The sequence below is a fragment of the Natator depressus genome, chromosome 23, assembly GCF_965152275.1.
Source record: "Natator depressus isolate rNatDep1 chromosome 23, rNatDep2.hap1, whole genome shotgun sequence".
NCBI lineage: Eukaryota > Metazoa > Chordata > Testudines > Cheloniidae > Natator > Natator depressus.
Window position 1 is genome coordinate 6,118,872 of NC_134256.1, and position 14,199 is coordinate 6,133,070.

At 69.3% G+C, this 14,199-nt stretch overlaps 1 protein-coding gene across 1 annotated transcript in view; it reads left to right on the plus strand.

The window, feature by feature from the left end:
* Positions 1-14,199, plus strand: part of EML2 (EMAP like 2) — a 41,599-nt gene that overhangs the window by 11,294 nt on the left and 16,106 nt on the right. Inside the window, 9 exon segments of the mRNA XM_074937178.1 lie at positions 108-240; positions 3,403-3,445; positions 3,447-3,517; positions 8,487-8,515; positions 8,773-8,902; positions 9,495-9,644; positions 12,127-12,196; positions 13,198-13,308; positions 14,040-14,135. Coding sequence (XP_074793279.1) covers positions 108-240; positions 3,403-3,445; positions 3,447-3,517; positions 8,487-8,515; positions 8,773-8,902; positions 9,495-9,644; positions 12,127-12,196; positions 13,198-13,308; positions 14,040-14,135 — 833 coding nt within the window.

Sequence of the window (14,199 nt, forward strand, 5' to 3'; positions counted from 1 at the left end):
ATACTGGGAACAACGAAGGCTGTGGGAAGAGCTCCCCAGCAGTCAGGGGGCTGGTGGGGGCTGAGGCTCTAAGCAGTGACCCCCCGCTCTGTCTCCCCACCCCGCAGTGTGCCAGCTGCTCAAGGGGCTGCCCTCCAAGCCCATCCTCAGCAACGGGATCCTGCCGCAGAAGAGATCTGGGGGTTACTCCACCTCCCCGTCGTCCCCCAAGAGAGAGCCGGCCCACGGTGCCACGAGGAGGTAGGCGCTGGACCCAGCCCACCCTGCCCTGGAGGGTGGGGGGTCTGAGATGCAGGGTGGCTGCTGGGGGAGGGGAGTGTCACCCTCCCCTCCTGACTGGGAGGCCCCTTGGGACCTGGGGGGCAAGGAACCTTCTGCATCAGGGCCCTGGGGGAGGGGCAGCTGCAGTACAGCCCAGAGATAGGGGCTGGTGGTTGCAGTACGGCCTGGGGGACAGGGCTAGGGGCTGCAGTATGGACCAATGGGCAGGGCTACAGGGCTGCAGTACAATATGGGCAGGGTTAAGGGGCTGCAGCGCGGCCCAGTGGGCGGGGCTGGGGGCTGCAGCACGGCCCAGTGGGCGGGGCTGGGGGCTGCAGCGTGGCCCAGTGGGTGGGACTAGGGGGCTGCAGCACGGCCCAGTGGGCGGGGCTCGGGGGCTGCAGCGTGGCCCAGTGGGCGGGGCTCGGGGGCTGCAGCGCGGCCCAGTGGGCGGGGCTCGGGGGCTGCAGCGTGGCCCAGTGGGCGGGGCTCGGGGGCTGCAGCGCGGCCCAGTGGGCGGGGCTCGGGGGGCTGCAGCGCGGCCCAGTGGGCGGGGCTCGGGGGCTGCAGCACGGCCCAGTGGGCGGGGCTCGGGGGCTGCAGCGCGGCCAGTGGGCGGGGCTCGGGGGCTGCAGCGCGGCCCAGTGGGCGGGGCTCGGGGGGCTGCAGCGTGGCCCAGTGGGCGGGGCTCGGGGGCTGTAGCGTGGCCCAGTGGGCGGGGCTGGGGGCTGCAGCACGGCCCAGTGGGCGGGGCTCGGGGGCTGCAGCGCGGCCCAGTGGGCGGGGCTGGGGGCTGCAGCGCGGCCCAGTGGGCGGGGCTGGGGGCTGCAGCGCGGCCCAGTGGGCGGGGCTTGGGCTGCAGCGCGGCCCAGTGGGCGGGGCTGGGGGCTGCAGCGCGGCCCAGTGGGCGGGGCTCGGGGGCTGCAGCGCGGTCCAGTGGGCGGGGCTGGGGGCTCAGCGCGGCCCAGTGGGCGGGGCTCGGGAGCTGCAGCGCGGCCCAGTGGGCGGGGCTCGGGGCTGCAGCGCGGCCCAGTGGGCGGGGCTCGGGGGCTGCAGCGCGGCCCAGTGGGCGGGGCTCGGGGGCTGCAGCGCGGCCCAGTGGGCGGGGCTCGGGGGCTCAGCGCGGCCCAGTGGGCGGGGCTCGGGGGCTGCAGCGTGGCCCAGTGGGCGGGGCTCGGGGGCTGCAGCGTGGCCCAGTGGGCGGGGCTGGGGCTGCAGCGCGGCCCAGTGGGCGGGGCTGGGGGCTCAGCGCGGCCCAGTGGGCGGGGCTCGGGGGCTGCAGCGTGGCCCAGTGGGCGGGGCTGGGGGCTGCAGCGTGGCCCAGTGGGCGGGGCTCGGGGGCTGCAGCGTGGCCCAGTGGGCGGGCTCGGGGGCTGCAGCGCGGCCCAGTGGGCGGGGCTGGGGGCTGCAGCGCGGCCCAGTGGGCGGGGCTGGGGGCTGCAGCGCGGCCCAGTGGGCGGGGCTGGGGGCTGCAGCGCGGCCCAGTGGGCGGGCTCGGGGGCTGCAGCACGGCCCAGTGGGCGGGGCTGGGGGCTGCAGCGCGGCCCAGTGGGCGGGGCTGGGGGCTGCAGCGCGGCCCAGTGGGCGGGGCTGGGGGCTGCAGCGCGGCCCAGTGGGCGGGGCTCGGGGGCTGCAGCACGGCCCAGTGGGCGGGGCTGGGGGCTGCAGCGTGGCCCAGTGGGCGGGGCTGGGGGCTGCAGCGCGGCCCAGTGGGCGGGGCTGGGGGCTGCAGCGTAGCTGCTGGGGTTTGGCTGGGCAGACGAAGGCTCAGACCTTGGGAGCACCCACCAGCTGTGGTGGGAAGGTGCCGTTGGCAGGTCTCCCCGTCTCTCCAGACCCATCCTGCGTTGCTCCCCTGGGAGCGGCAGCAGCAGGGCTGGGCCAGCTGCTGATGGGCCTAGAACCGACCGAGCAGCTCCAGGCACCCAGGCCCGTGAGCGGTGCCGCAGCCAGCAGGGGGCGACAAAACCCCAGCTGGCATCCTGTCCTGCTCCCATTGGGGCAAGCAGCGCCGACCCCCCCCAGCGTTGGTGGGGGCAGGATTGGGCCCCAAATGCCCCATAGCAACAGCTGCTTCTGCCTTTGCCTGCCCCCGCTGCTCTCTCCCAGCACAGCCGGCATGCGAGTCCCTGGGGGGCTAACAGCCCGGGGGTGCGGGGGGGATGCCGGGGGCTGCGATAGAGCTAGAGAGAGATGGAGGAAGGTGAGAAGTAAGGGCCGGATCCTGTGTGATCGTGGCTGGGCCTGCGTGTCCAGCCAGGCCCTCCCCTTCATCTGCTCTCCCTCTCAGCCCCCGGCTCCAGGCCCCAGCCCCAGCCTGGAGGGAAATTTAAGGTTTTATCAGCTTCCCCATCCCCGCTATCCAGTGCCCGGTACTCCAGGGGTTAATGCTGCCTGGCGCCAGCTGCCTGGTTGGGGGTTTGGGGCTTGCCGAGCAGGGGTGCACGTGTTGGACGCTGGGTGTAGCTGGGACCCAGGCGGGTGCAGGGGGGGGTCTGTATATGTACAGTGCATGGGGGGCTGTAGCAGCTCTGGAGGGTCTGTATCTCTGCAGTGTGTGTCTGGGGACTTGGGCGGGGGGTTGTCTGTGTGTCCGTGTGTTGGGGGGGCAGGTTGTTGTGTGGGCTCCAGGGCCGTGTGTAGCGGGGAGGGGGCGTCTCCATCTGTCAGCGCTGACGTGCCCAGGCCCCCATTGCAGTGGCACGGCTTCCGTCGCACTCTCCCACCCCCGGGGCCAGCAGCCTCGGGCTCACGTCCTGCCTCGTGCCTCCTGCTCTCCTGCTGCACCCAGGACCCACGTCCTGCCTCGGCCGGTCACTCCTGGGGGGGTGGGGAGGATCTCACCATGGACCCCGCTGCCTGGTCACACAGAGACAGGGCGCCACATTCACAGATGTCGTGGGGGAGGAGTGCACTGGGAAATTAAATGCCCAGGCAAACCCAGCCTGACCCTCTGTGCAGCCCCCCAGCCATGACACGGAGCTCTGGCCCCATCCTGGTACTCAGCCCCTGCAGCCCACCCCTCACTCACCCCCCCCGTGCCTCTTGCACGCTCATGTCCTGTGCCCCTGCTATCATGCTGGCTGCCCCCCACCCCCTGGCTGGCCCCCTTCCGGCTGGCTGATGCTCTCTCTCCTGCAGCGGGCACAGGTGCCCCTCCCTGGAGCGGCCGGCCGCGCTCAGGACGCGACTGTTTCAGAGAGCAGAGGAGCCGCACCACCTCGTCCAGCAGCTCCTGCAGCGGGCAGCGCGAAGGGTACGTGTCTCAGACCCCACCCTTCCTCCTGCACCCCCCTGCCCCAGGCTGCACCCCTCTCTGCCAGGCTCCTACCCGTGCTCTGAACCCTGCGTCCTCCTTGCTATCGGCGGCAGTGCCAGCTGGGCTTCCTCCTCGCCGCGCTAGGCTGTGCCACGGTGCGATGGCCCTGCGCCCAAGGAACCGCCGGCGCTGCTGGACCACCTGCGGCGGGGACCAAACCTGCGACCTCAGGATCTGACGGCTCGAGGCTCTGCCGCTGGAGCTAGAGAATCGGGCCCCAGAGCGGCCAGACACGGATTGCAGCCACTAGAGGGCGCCAAGCCACACTGCACTAGCCCGGATGCCCAGAGAGGACCCTTTGGGGACAGGCCCCCACTCCTGCTGCAGGGCCCCCTGCCCCTTCCTAGGCCCCCCCCTCAGAGGGCACTAGCCTGTCCCTGGAAGGGGTTCAGTGGCAAGTTGGTGGCTCAGTTGGGCCGGCAGTGCCCCTGGGAGCTGTCTCCCAGTGGGGCTGGGATGGGGTGCTGGGCTGGCCAGGCTGCACTGGGGCAGGCTCCAGTGTGGGGCAGGCAGCCAGGCCGTCATCAAGTGGCACCCAGGCCGTCCAGCAGTGCTGTGAGTGGTCAGAGAGGAAGAGCCCCAGGCCAGGCCCACGGCTGGAGCCAGGCTGTAGGGTGGAATTGGGGTTGGGAGCCAGGCCCCACCCAAGCTCAGGGATGCTGGGGTGGCCAGGCTCAGAGGGACGAGCCCTGGGGCAACCCAGCCAGACGGGGTGGAGAGAAATCGCTCCCGGGACTCTGTGAAGCCCCCAGGGCTGGGGCAGTCCAGGGGTGAGGCTGGGGTGGGTCAGGAGGCGGGGACTCAATGCCAGGTTGGCTCTGGTGTTCGTGTTTGGGGCCTGTTTGGGGGGCATACTGTGCGGGTGGGGTACCGGCCCCAGCACCTTGCTGGGGGAGCTCAGCAGTGAGGTGGCTCTGGGGAGGGTCAGGATGCTGGGTGTTTTGGGGTTCGGGCCCCAGTGTGACTCTCAGGGAGTTGGAGGCATGGTGCCAAAGGCCCTTTGCGGGGTATGGAAGGGGCTTGGGGTGCTCAGTGGGTTGGGGGCCCAGCCCTTGAGTGACTTAAGACTGAGGGGAGCTGGGGGCCCTGGGGGATTGGGGTGGTCCAGCACCGGAGGTGTCTAGGAGGGATATCTGGAGGTGCTGGGGACCTGGTATTGGAGGGTTTCTGGGAAGGGTGATTCAGGGATAGCGGGGCTTGGTGCTGGAGGGGGGCTGATGGTGACCCAGGAAGACTTGGCACTGGAGGGCTGGCCCTAGGGATGTCTGAGGGCCTGGGGGTGACTCATGGGTGTGGGGGGCCTGACACTGGGTAGCTGAGGGTCTGGGCACCTGGCACTACAGGAGGGACAGGGAGGTGGGGCCCAGCACTTGGGGGCTGCTGCTAGGAGTGTCTGGAGAGGTAGGGGGGTCTGGGGGTGACTGGTAGTGTGGGCGGGCCAGCACGTAGGGAGGGACGGGGTGCATGTCTGGGAGGGGCTTGGGGAGCAGAGTCCCTGGCACTAGAGGGCTAGCACTGGGGGTGTCTGGGGTGACTCAGGCCAGCACTGGGGGGCTGGCACTGGGGGTGACCTGGAGCATGGGGATCGGGCACTGGGGTGGCTGGGGTGACACAGGAAGCAGGGGGTCTGAAACCTGGGGGTGATTCAGGATATGGGGGTCCAGCCATGGAGGGCTGGCACTGGAGGCTGGGGGTGATTCATGTGGGGGGGTCTGGCACTGAGGGTGACTCAGAGTCCAGGCATGGGGGTCCAAGACTGGTGGTGAGTCAGAGTCTGAGCACTGGGGTTGTGAGGGGCCAGGTGCTGTGGGGCTGGGGGTGACTTGGAGTGCAGGGGTCCAGGTGCTGGAGGTGCAGGGGTCTGGGCGGTGGGGGGAACCAGGGGGTAGGGGGGACTGGGAGGCTGGATGCTGGAGAGCCCCGTGTGCTGGCAGGGGGACTGGGAGGCCGGATGCTGGGGGAACTCGGGTTCAGGGCGCTGAGGGGCTGGGGTTGTCAGGGACTGGGGGTGATTCTGGATCTGGGCGCTGGCAGTGACTCGGGGTCCAGGTGCTGGGAGGGACTCGGTGTCTTGATGTTGGGGGGACCCGGGTGCTGGGGGGGATTGGGAGACCAGGCATTGGGGGGGATCTGGGGGCACTGGGCGGGACCTGGGGGCAGGGAGGGGGGACTGAGAGGCTGGGCACTAGGAGACACTGGGTGGCCAGGGGGGGTGGACTCGGGGGCTGGGAGGCCAGGCAATAGGGGTGATGCGGGATCCAGATGTTGTGGGGCGGGGGGACTCAGAGTCTGGCACTGGGGTGACCAAGGGGCTGGGGGTGCCTCAGAATCCAGGTGCTGGAGGTGACTGGTGGACTCCCAGGGGTGGGTGGGGGGACTCAGGGTGCAGGGGTTCAGGTGCTGGGGGGCAGGGGTCCAGGCGCTGGGGGGGGAGACCCAGGGGGTGGAGGGGAATGGGAGGCCGGGTGCTGGGGAGACCCAGGAGGTCAGGGGGAATGGGAGGCCGGGCGCTGGCGGACACAGGGTCAGGGGATTGGGTTGTGAGGGGCTGGAGCCGATTCTGAATCTGGGCGCTGGAAGTGTTGGGGGTTTGGGTGCTGGTGGTCACTCAGGGTCCGGGCACTGGGGAAAACCCAGGGGCTGGATGGACTTGGGTCCCGGCACTGGGGGGGCAGACCCGGGTGCTGGGGGAATTCGGGGTATGGGGGCTGGGAGGGGACCCGGGTGCTGGGGAAATCGGGGTCCGGGCGCTGGGGGGGACTCGGGGTCCCAGGTGCTGGGGGGGACCCGGGTGCTGGGGGGGAGGGGTACCCGCGTGCCGGGGAACTCGGGGTCCGGGCGCTGGGGGGGGGGGGGCGGGGGGACCCGGTGCTGGGGGAACTCGGGGTCCGGGCGGGTCTCGTTCCGCCCTGCAGCCGGGCCGGGGGAGGGACCGCGCCGAGGCTCCCTTCCAGCCTCCCGGGGGTGGAGCCGGACCTCGGCCCGTCCGGGAAGCGCCCGGCCCGGGCCCTAGCCCGCAGCTCCGCCCCCGCCAGCCGGGGACCCCAGCGCAGCCGGCACCATGCGAAAGGCAGCGGCAGGAGCCGGGGCCAGCCCAGGTAACCCCCCGCGCACCCCCACTTTCCCCCCACCTGCCCGCCAGCCCTTCCTTGGTGGGCCCGGGCCCGCCCCTTTCCCTGCCCCGGGCGGGGTCACAGGCCCCCTACCCGGGGGTGCCGCTGCAGCCTGTAAGGAGCCACATCTCCCCATCGTTGGAGCTCAGGCTCCTGGCCCCCACCCCCCCGATCGGGGTGCAGCGCGGTCGGGCCCCATTGCGCCTTTCCAGAGACTGCCGGGGTCGGGGGTGGTGCAGGGTGCCATGGGGAAGTGGGGCAGGTGGGGGGAAGGGGGTCCTGGCTGAGAGAGCAGGGCAAGTTGGTGCAGCAGGGAAGGGCAGGTGGGGGCTGTGGGGCAGGCTGGTGCAATGGGGATCAGTGGAGGGACAGGCTGATGGGATAGACCTTGTGGGTGGGGGGTCGTGGGGCAGGCTGGTGCAGGGGGGAAGTTGATGTGGGGCGGGTGGGTGCAGCGGGGGAGGGGCTATGGGGCTGGCTGATGTAGTGAGGGTCTTGGGGCAGGCTGGTTGGGCAGAAGAGGGCAATGACACAGGCTACTGTAATGGGGATGGGGCAGGTGGTGCAGCAGGATGGGGGAGGAGCAGTGGGGCTGGAAGGTGCTGGGAGAAGGGTGGGGGAAGGGGCTGGCTGGGGAAGGGGGGCAGGCTGGTGCAGTGGGAGAAGAGTTGTGGGGCTGGCTGGGGAAGGGGGGAGGGGCTGGTTGGAGAAGGGAAGAGTGTGAGGCGGGCTGGGGGAGGGGCAGGCTGGCGCAGTGGGGGAAGAGTTGGGCGGGCTGGGGGAGGGGCTGGCTGGCACAGTGGGGAAGAGTTGTGGGGCTGGCTGGAAATGGGGGTAGAGTTGTGGGGCAGGCTGGGGAAGGGGGGAGGGGCAGGCTGGCACAGTGGGGGGAAAGGAGTTGTGGGGCAGGCTAGGGAAGGGGGGAGGGGCAGGCTGGCACAGTGGGGAAGAGTTGTGGGGGGGGCTGGGGAAGGGGGGAGGGGAAGAGTTGGGCTGGCTGCGGGAGGGGCTGGCTGGCACAGTGGGGGAAGAGTTGTGGGGCAGGCTGGGGAAAGGGGGAGGCAGGCTGGCGCAGTGGTGGAAGAGTTGTGGGGCGGGCTGGGGAAGGGGGAGGGGCAGGGCTGGCGCAGTGGGGGAAGAGTTGTGGGGCGGGCTGGGGAGGGGGAGGGCAGGCTGGCGCAGTGGGGAGGGGAAGAGTTGTGGGGCGGGCTGCGCAGTGGGGTGGGCTGGGGAAGTGGGGAGGGGCAGGCTGGCGCAGTGGGGGAAGAGTTGTGGGGCAGGCTGGGGGAGGGGCAGGCTGGCACAGTGGGGTGGGCTGGGGAAGTGGGGAGGGGAGGAGTTGTGAGGCGGGCTGGGGAAGTGGGGTGGGGCCGCTTGCAACAGGGAGATAAAAGGCCAAAGCCGCAGCAGATGGGCAGGGAGCTGGAGCCGCCCTGTGCTTGGAGCCTTAACCCCTTCTCTGCTGGGAGTTTCCATCCTGGCCACAGGGGGGATGGGCGTGTGACTGTGTGGGGGGCAGGGGTCTGTGGGGTGGGGGAGGATCTCTGGGACAGGCTAGCTGAGCCCTGTAGGAAGAGAGCCCCCCACACACGCTTGCATTGGCCACCAGAGGCCTGAGGGAGGTGGCCAGGGGTGTTTTGGGGGGTCCTGATCCCCAGCTCAGCTGGTCCCGAGTGCAGGGGACATGGCCCACGCCGGGGTGGGGACGCTGCTCCCTGCTGGTGGGGGGGGGGGGTGTGATGGGGTGCCAGTCAGGATCCCTGGTTGTAATCTCTCCGGTTTCTCACCTGCAGCAAACCCAAGGAGGCCACTTTCAGCGCTGGTGAGTGGGTGCGCCGTGCACACTGGGAAAGGGCTGGACAGGGTGAGGCGGGGCGGGGGGAGTTATGGGGCAGCTGGGAGGGGGCAGGATGGGGAAGCCACCGATGGACAGGTGTGAGGAGGAGAACCCTGGATTGTGTGGGATGGTGGGGAGCGGTGCGCGAGGGGCTGGCTGCAGGGCGTGGGGGGAGGGTAGATCTGAGCTGTGGGGTGTGGGGGCAGTGGCTCCCGCCCCCCATGAGCCCCGTCCTTACGCAGAGGATGGCTATGTGAAGATGTTCCTGCGGGGCCGTCCCATCCCCATGTACATCCCCGATGCCCTCGTCGCCACCTACAGCCTGGACACCAAGCTGGAGCTGCCACCCAAGAAGCTGAAGCTGGACTGGGTGTATCCGCCGCTCACGACAGTGCCCCCCCACCCCCGTCCCCCACTACAGATGGGTGGATTGAGCCCCATGGTTGGCTCCACGGGGGTGGGCGGGAGGAACAGCCACAAGTTTGAAATGAAAATTTTTTAAGCAAAACTTTTTTGATCCCTAGAGCCCAGTTTACCCAGAGACGTTTGACCATTTACACCGGTATAAGCTGGGGCCACGCGCTGCCGGATAGCCCGGGGTGGCAAACAGAGCTTAACAACTGGCCAGGACTCCTGGGTTCTATCCCAGCTCGGGGTGGGGGGGGGAGGGGAGAGGAAGGGAAGTGGTGTCTAGTGGTTAGAGCAGGGGGCTGGGAGTCGGGACTCCTGGTTCTATCCCTAGCTCTGGGAGGGGAGTGGGATCTAGTGGTTAGAGCAGGGGGGCTAGGAGTCAGGACTCCTGGGTGACGGGGAAGGGGCGGGTGACATCACTTGGTGCCTCAGTTTCCGCCTCTCCTGGAGTTGAGGGGGCTGCAGGGTTATTGGCTCCAGAGCGAAGATCCCTCAGGCGGGCAGAGGGGAAGGGGAGCCGCCTTGCCCTCTTTTCCTTGACCCGTCGCCCCAGCTACGGGTACCGGGGCCGCGACTGCCGGGCCAACCTCTTCCTGCTGCCCACGGGGGAGATCGTCTATTTCGTGGCAGCCGTGGCCGTGCTGTACAGCGTGGAGGAGCAGCGCCAGCGCCACTACCTGGGCCACAACGACGACATCAAGTGGTGAGGGGGGGCCCCACGGCGAGCCTTAGGGGGCCCCAGCGCCCGGGCGGGTGGATGTGCCGCAGCACCTGGGTCTGTCCTGGATCAGCGCCCCCCGAGAGGGGAAAGGCCCGAGTCCCCTCCTCAACCTGCCCCCTGCCCTGCAGCTGGATGGGAGCCAGCGCCCCCCGAGAGGGGAAAGGCCCGAGTCCCCTCCTCAACCTGCCCCCTGCCCTGCAGCTGGATGGGAGCCAGCGCCCCCCGAGAGGGGAAAGGCCCGAGTCCCCTCCTTAACCTGCCCCCTGCCCTGCAGCTGGATGGGAGCCAGCGCCCCCCGAGAGGGGAAAGGCCCGAGTCCCCTCCTCAACCTGCCCCCTGCCCTGCAGCTGGATGGGAGCCAGCGCCCCCCGAGAGGGGAAAGGCCCGAGTCCCCTCCTCAACCTGCCCCCTGCCCTGCAGCTGGATGGGAGCCAGCGCCCCCCGAGAGGGGAAAGGCCCGAGTCCCCTCCTCAACCTGCCCCCTGCCCTGCAGCTGGATGGGAGCCAGGGCCCCCCGAGAGGGGAAAGGCCCGAGTCCCCTCCTCAACCTGCCCCCTGCCCTGCAGCTGGATGGCAGCCAGCGCCCCTCGAGAGGGGAAAGGCCCGAGTCCCCTCCTCAACCTGCCCCCTGCCCTGCAGCTGGATGGGAGCCAGCGCCCCCCGAGAGGGGAAAGGCCCGAGTCCCCTTCTCAACCTGCCCCCTGCCCTGCAGCTGGATGGGAGCCAGCGCCCCCCGAGAGGGGAAAGGCCCGAGTCCCCTCCTCAACCTGCCCCCTGCCCTGCAGCTGGATGGGAGCCAGCGCCCCCCGAGAGGGGAAAGGCCCGAGTCCCCTCCTCAACCTGCCCCCTGCCCTGCAGCTGGATGGCAGCCAGCGCCCCCCGAGAGGGGAAAGGCCCGAGTCCCCTCCTCAACCTGCCCCCTGCCCTGCAGCTGGATGGGAGCCAGCGCCCCTCGAGAGGGGAAAGGCCCGAGTCCCCTCCTCAACCTGCCCCCTGCCCTGCAGCTGGATGGGAGCCAGCGCCCCCCGAGAGGGGAAAGGCCCGAGTCCCCTCCTCAACCTGCCCCCTGCCCTGCAGCTGGATGGGAGCCAGCGCCCCCCGAGAGGGGAAAGGCCCGAGTCCCCTCCTCAACCTGCCCCCTGCCCTGCAGCTGGATGGCAGCCAGCGCCCCCCGAGAGGGGAAAGGCCCGAGTCCCCTCCTTAACCTGCCCCCTGCCCTGCAGCTGGATGGGAGCCAGCGCCCCCCGAGAGGGGAAAGGCCCGAGTCCCCTCCTCAACCTGCCCCCTGCCCTGCAGCTGGATGGGAGCCAGCGCCCCCCGAGAGGGGAAAGGCCCGAGTCCCCTCCTCAACCTGCCCCCTGCCCTGCAGCTGGATGGGAGCCAGCGCCCCCCGAGAGGGGAAAGGCCCGAGTCCCCTCCTCAACCTGCCCCCTGCCCTGCAGCTGGATGGGAGCCAGCGCCCCCCGAGAGGGGAAAGGCCCGAGTCCCCTCCTCAACCTGCCCCCTGCCCTGCAGCTGGATGGCAGCCAGCGCCCCCCGAGAGGGGAAAGGCCCGAGTCCCCTCCTCAACCTGCCCCCTGCCCTGCAGCTGGATGGGAGCCAGCGCCCCCCGAGAGGGGAAAGGCCCGAGTCCCCTTCTCAACCTGCCCCCTGCCCTGCAGCTGGATGGCAGCCAGCGCCCCCCGAGAGGGGAAAGGCCCGAGTCCCCTCCTTAACCTGCCCCCTGCCCTGCAGCTGGATGGGAGCCAGCGCCCCCCGAGAGGGGAAAGGCCCGAGTCCCCTCCTCAACCTGCCCCCTGCCCTGCAGCTGGATGGGAGCCAGCGCCCCCCGAGAGGGGAAAGGCCCGAGTCCCCTCCTCAACCTGCCCCCTGCCCTGCAGCTGGATGGGAGCCAGCGCCCCCCGAGAGGGGAAAGGCCCGAGTCCCCTCCTCAACCTGCCCCCTGCCCTGCAGCTGGATGGGAGCCAGCGCCCCCCGAGAGGGGAAAGGCCCGAGTCCCCTCCTCAACCTGCCCCCTGCCCTGCAGCTGGATGGGAGCCAGCGCCCCTCGAGAGGGGAAAGGCCCGAGTCCCCTCCTCAACCTGCCCCCTGCCCTGCAGCTGGATGGGAGCCAGGGCCCCCCGAGAGGGGAAAGGCCCGAGTCCCCTCCTCAACCTGCCCCCTGCCCTGCAGCTGGATGGGAGCCAGGGCCCCCCGAGAGGGGAAAGGCCCGAGTCCCCTCCTCAACCTGCCCCCTGCCCTGCAGCTGGATGGGAGCCAGCGCCCCCCAAGAGGGGAAAGGCCCCGAGTCCCACCCACACCCCCAATGAAGGGGAAGGGGAGAACAGAACTTCAGTCCCTGCCCCCCATACCCCCCCGGCCGTCTTGCCCCAAAGAGGGTTGGATGGCAGGGGGGAGGGAGAGCTGCTGAGACCCAGCAGTTCATGTCTCTTGTGGGGCCTGAACTTGCTCCTCTCTCTCCTAGCCTGGCCGTGCACCCCGACATGGTAACCATAGCAACCGGGCAGGTGGCCGGGACATCTAAGGATGGCAAGGTGAGGAGATGGGGGGCACCGTGTGTCACGGAGTCCCCGGGCGATGCTCTGGAACTGCTCCCCATGAAGCCAGTCAGGACTCTGGGGAAGTCTCCTCTCTGTGAGCAGACTGTCTGCAGGACACACAGCTCACACGGCTTCCACCTTCCTGGGTCTGACCTCGGAGCATTCAGCCTCCTCTGCCCCTCCATGCGCTTCCCACAGCGGTCCGCCCAGGCGGGGTCCTGGGGAACCAGAGGGTCCTGCCCCCCAACTCCGCAGTCAGATGTGACTCTCAGCCAGCCAGCAAAACAGCGGTTTATTTGACGACAGGAACATGGTCTAAACCAGAGCTTGCAGGTGCAGAGAACAGGACCCCTCAGCCAGGTCCATTTTGGGGGGGCAGTGAGCCAGACAACCACGTCTGCCCTTCACTCCATGTCCCCAGCCAGCCCCAAACTGAAACTCCCTCCAGCCCCTCCTCCCCTGGGCTTTGTTCCTTTCCGGGGCCAGGAGGTCACCTGATTCCTTTGTTCTCCAACCCTTTAGCTCTCACCTTGCAGGGGGGAAGGGCCAGGCCATCAGTTGCCAGGAAACAGGGAGTCGGCCATTCTCTGTGTCCAGACCCCTGCACGCACCTGCCCTCTAGGGCTCTGCAAGGATCATACACCCTCATCCCACCACCTAGAGACTTAAGAACTGCCTAGGGGAAACTGAGGCACCCCCACACTATTCAGAGGAACCATTAAGAACAGTCCCACTTCGTCACACCGTGGGTCTGCAGTGAGGACAGGGCAGATGCCTATGGGGCGGGAAATGCCAATCCCTGGGTGTGGGGTTATGGAGGTGGCAATAGCAAAGGGGGAGACCCCAGGCTGTCTGGGCTGTGGGGGAGGGGCTGGATGGGGGAGGGGTCTGCTGCGGGGGGGGCGTATCCCCAGGGGATTTGATCCCGCCCCCAATGAGCAGTTCGGGGGCTGGGCCAGACTGATGGTCTCCCCCGCCACCGGCTTCTCTTGCAGCCCCTACTGCCCCACGTGCGGGTCTGGGACTCGGTCAGCCTGAACACGCTGCACGTGCTGGGCCTGGGGGCCTTCGACCGAGCCGTGAGCTGCGTGGGATTCTCAAAGTCCGTAAGTGACCCCCCCTTCGCCGGGTTCCTGGCTCCACCCCCTCACCTATTATCTGCCCCTACACTGCCCCCTCACCTGCCCTGACCCTTCCCTTTGGCCCCTTCACCACTCCCCCCTTCCTTGCAGACCCCTCCCCATGGCCTGCCCCATCAGATGGTCCCTTTTCCTCTGCCCCCTGTCTTGGGGTGCAAGGGACTGCATTGCACTAGGGGATTTGCGGTACAGGGGGTGCATGGGCCTACGGGTTCTGGGGGTGCAGGAGGAGTCTGTTGGGCTGGGGGGTTCTGGGGTGCAAGGAGTGGCGAGCTGGGGGGCTCCCTTCTGTCTCTCAGTCCTGGGGGGGGCAGCTGGCACTCGGCTGGGTGAATCTCCTGGTTGCAGGGTCCTGGGGGGACACAAGGGGCAACCGCCTTGCACTAGAGAGGAGGATCCCCCCGCCCCACTGAGCCAGCCCTTCCCCTCTTCAAAAGGGAGCCAATGATCCAACTGTACTCCCTGCCCCCCCATACCCCTGGCAGGGAAGCGGGGCTGGGGCTGAAGTGCTGGGAGTGACAGGGACAGGACAATGGGGGAGAGCTGGTGAGCGGGGGGGCAGCATTGAGGGGGTCAGAGGGTGCAGTGGGGGGTCAGAGGGCATGGGGGGGCTAGGTGCACAGTGGGGAGAGTCAGCAGGCAGGGGGCATCTGTAAAGTGGGGGGTGACCCCCATCTGAGCACCCCACCTCTCCGCAGAACGGCGGGGGCCTGCTGTGCGCTGTCGATGACTCCAACGAGCACGTGCTGTCAGTGTGGGACTGGCAGAAGGAGCAGAAAATCGCTGACGTCAAGGTAACCCCCCCCCCGATATTCCCCCCACATCTCCCTCTCCCCCGGCACCCGCCCCCCCTCACGC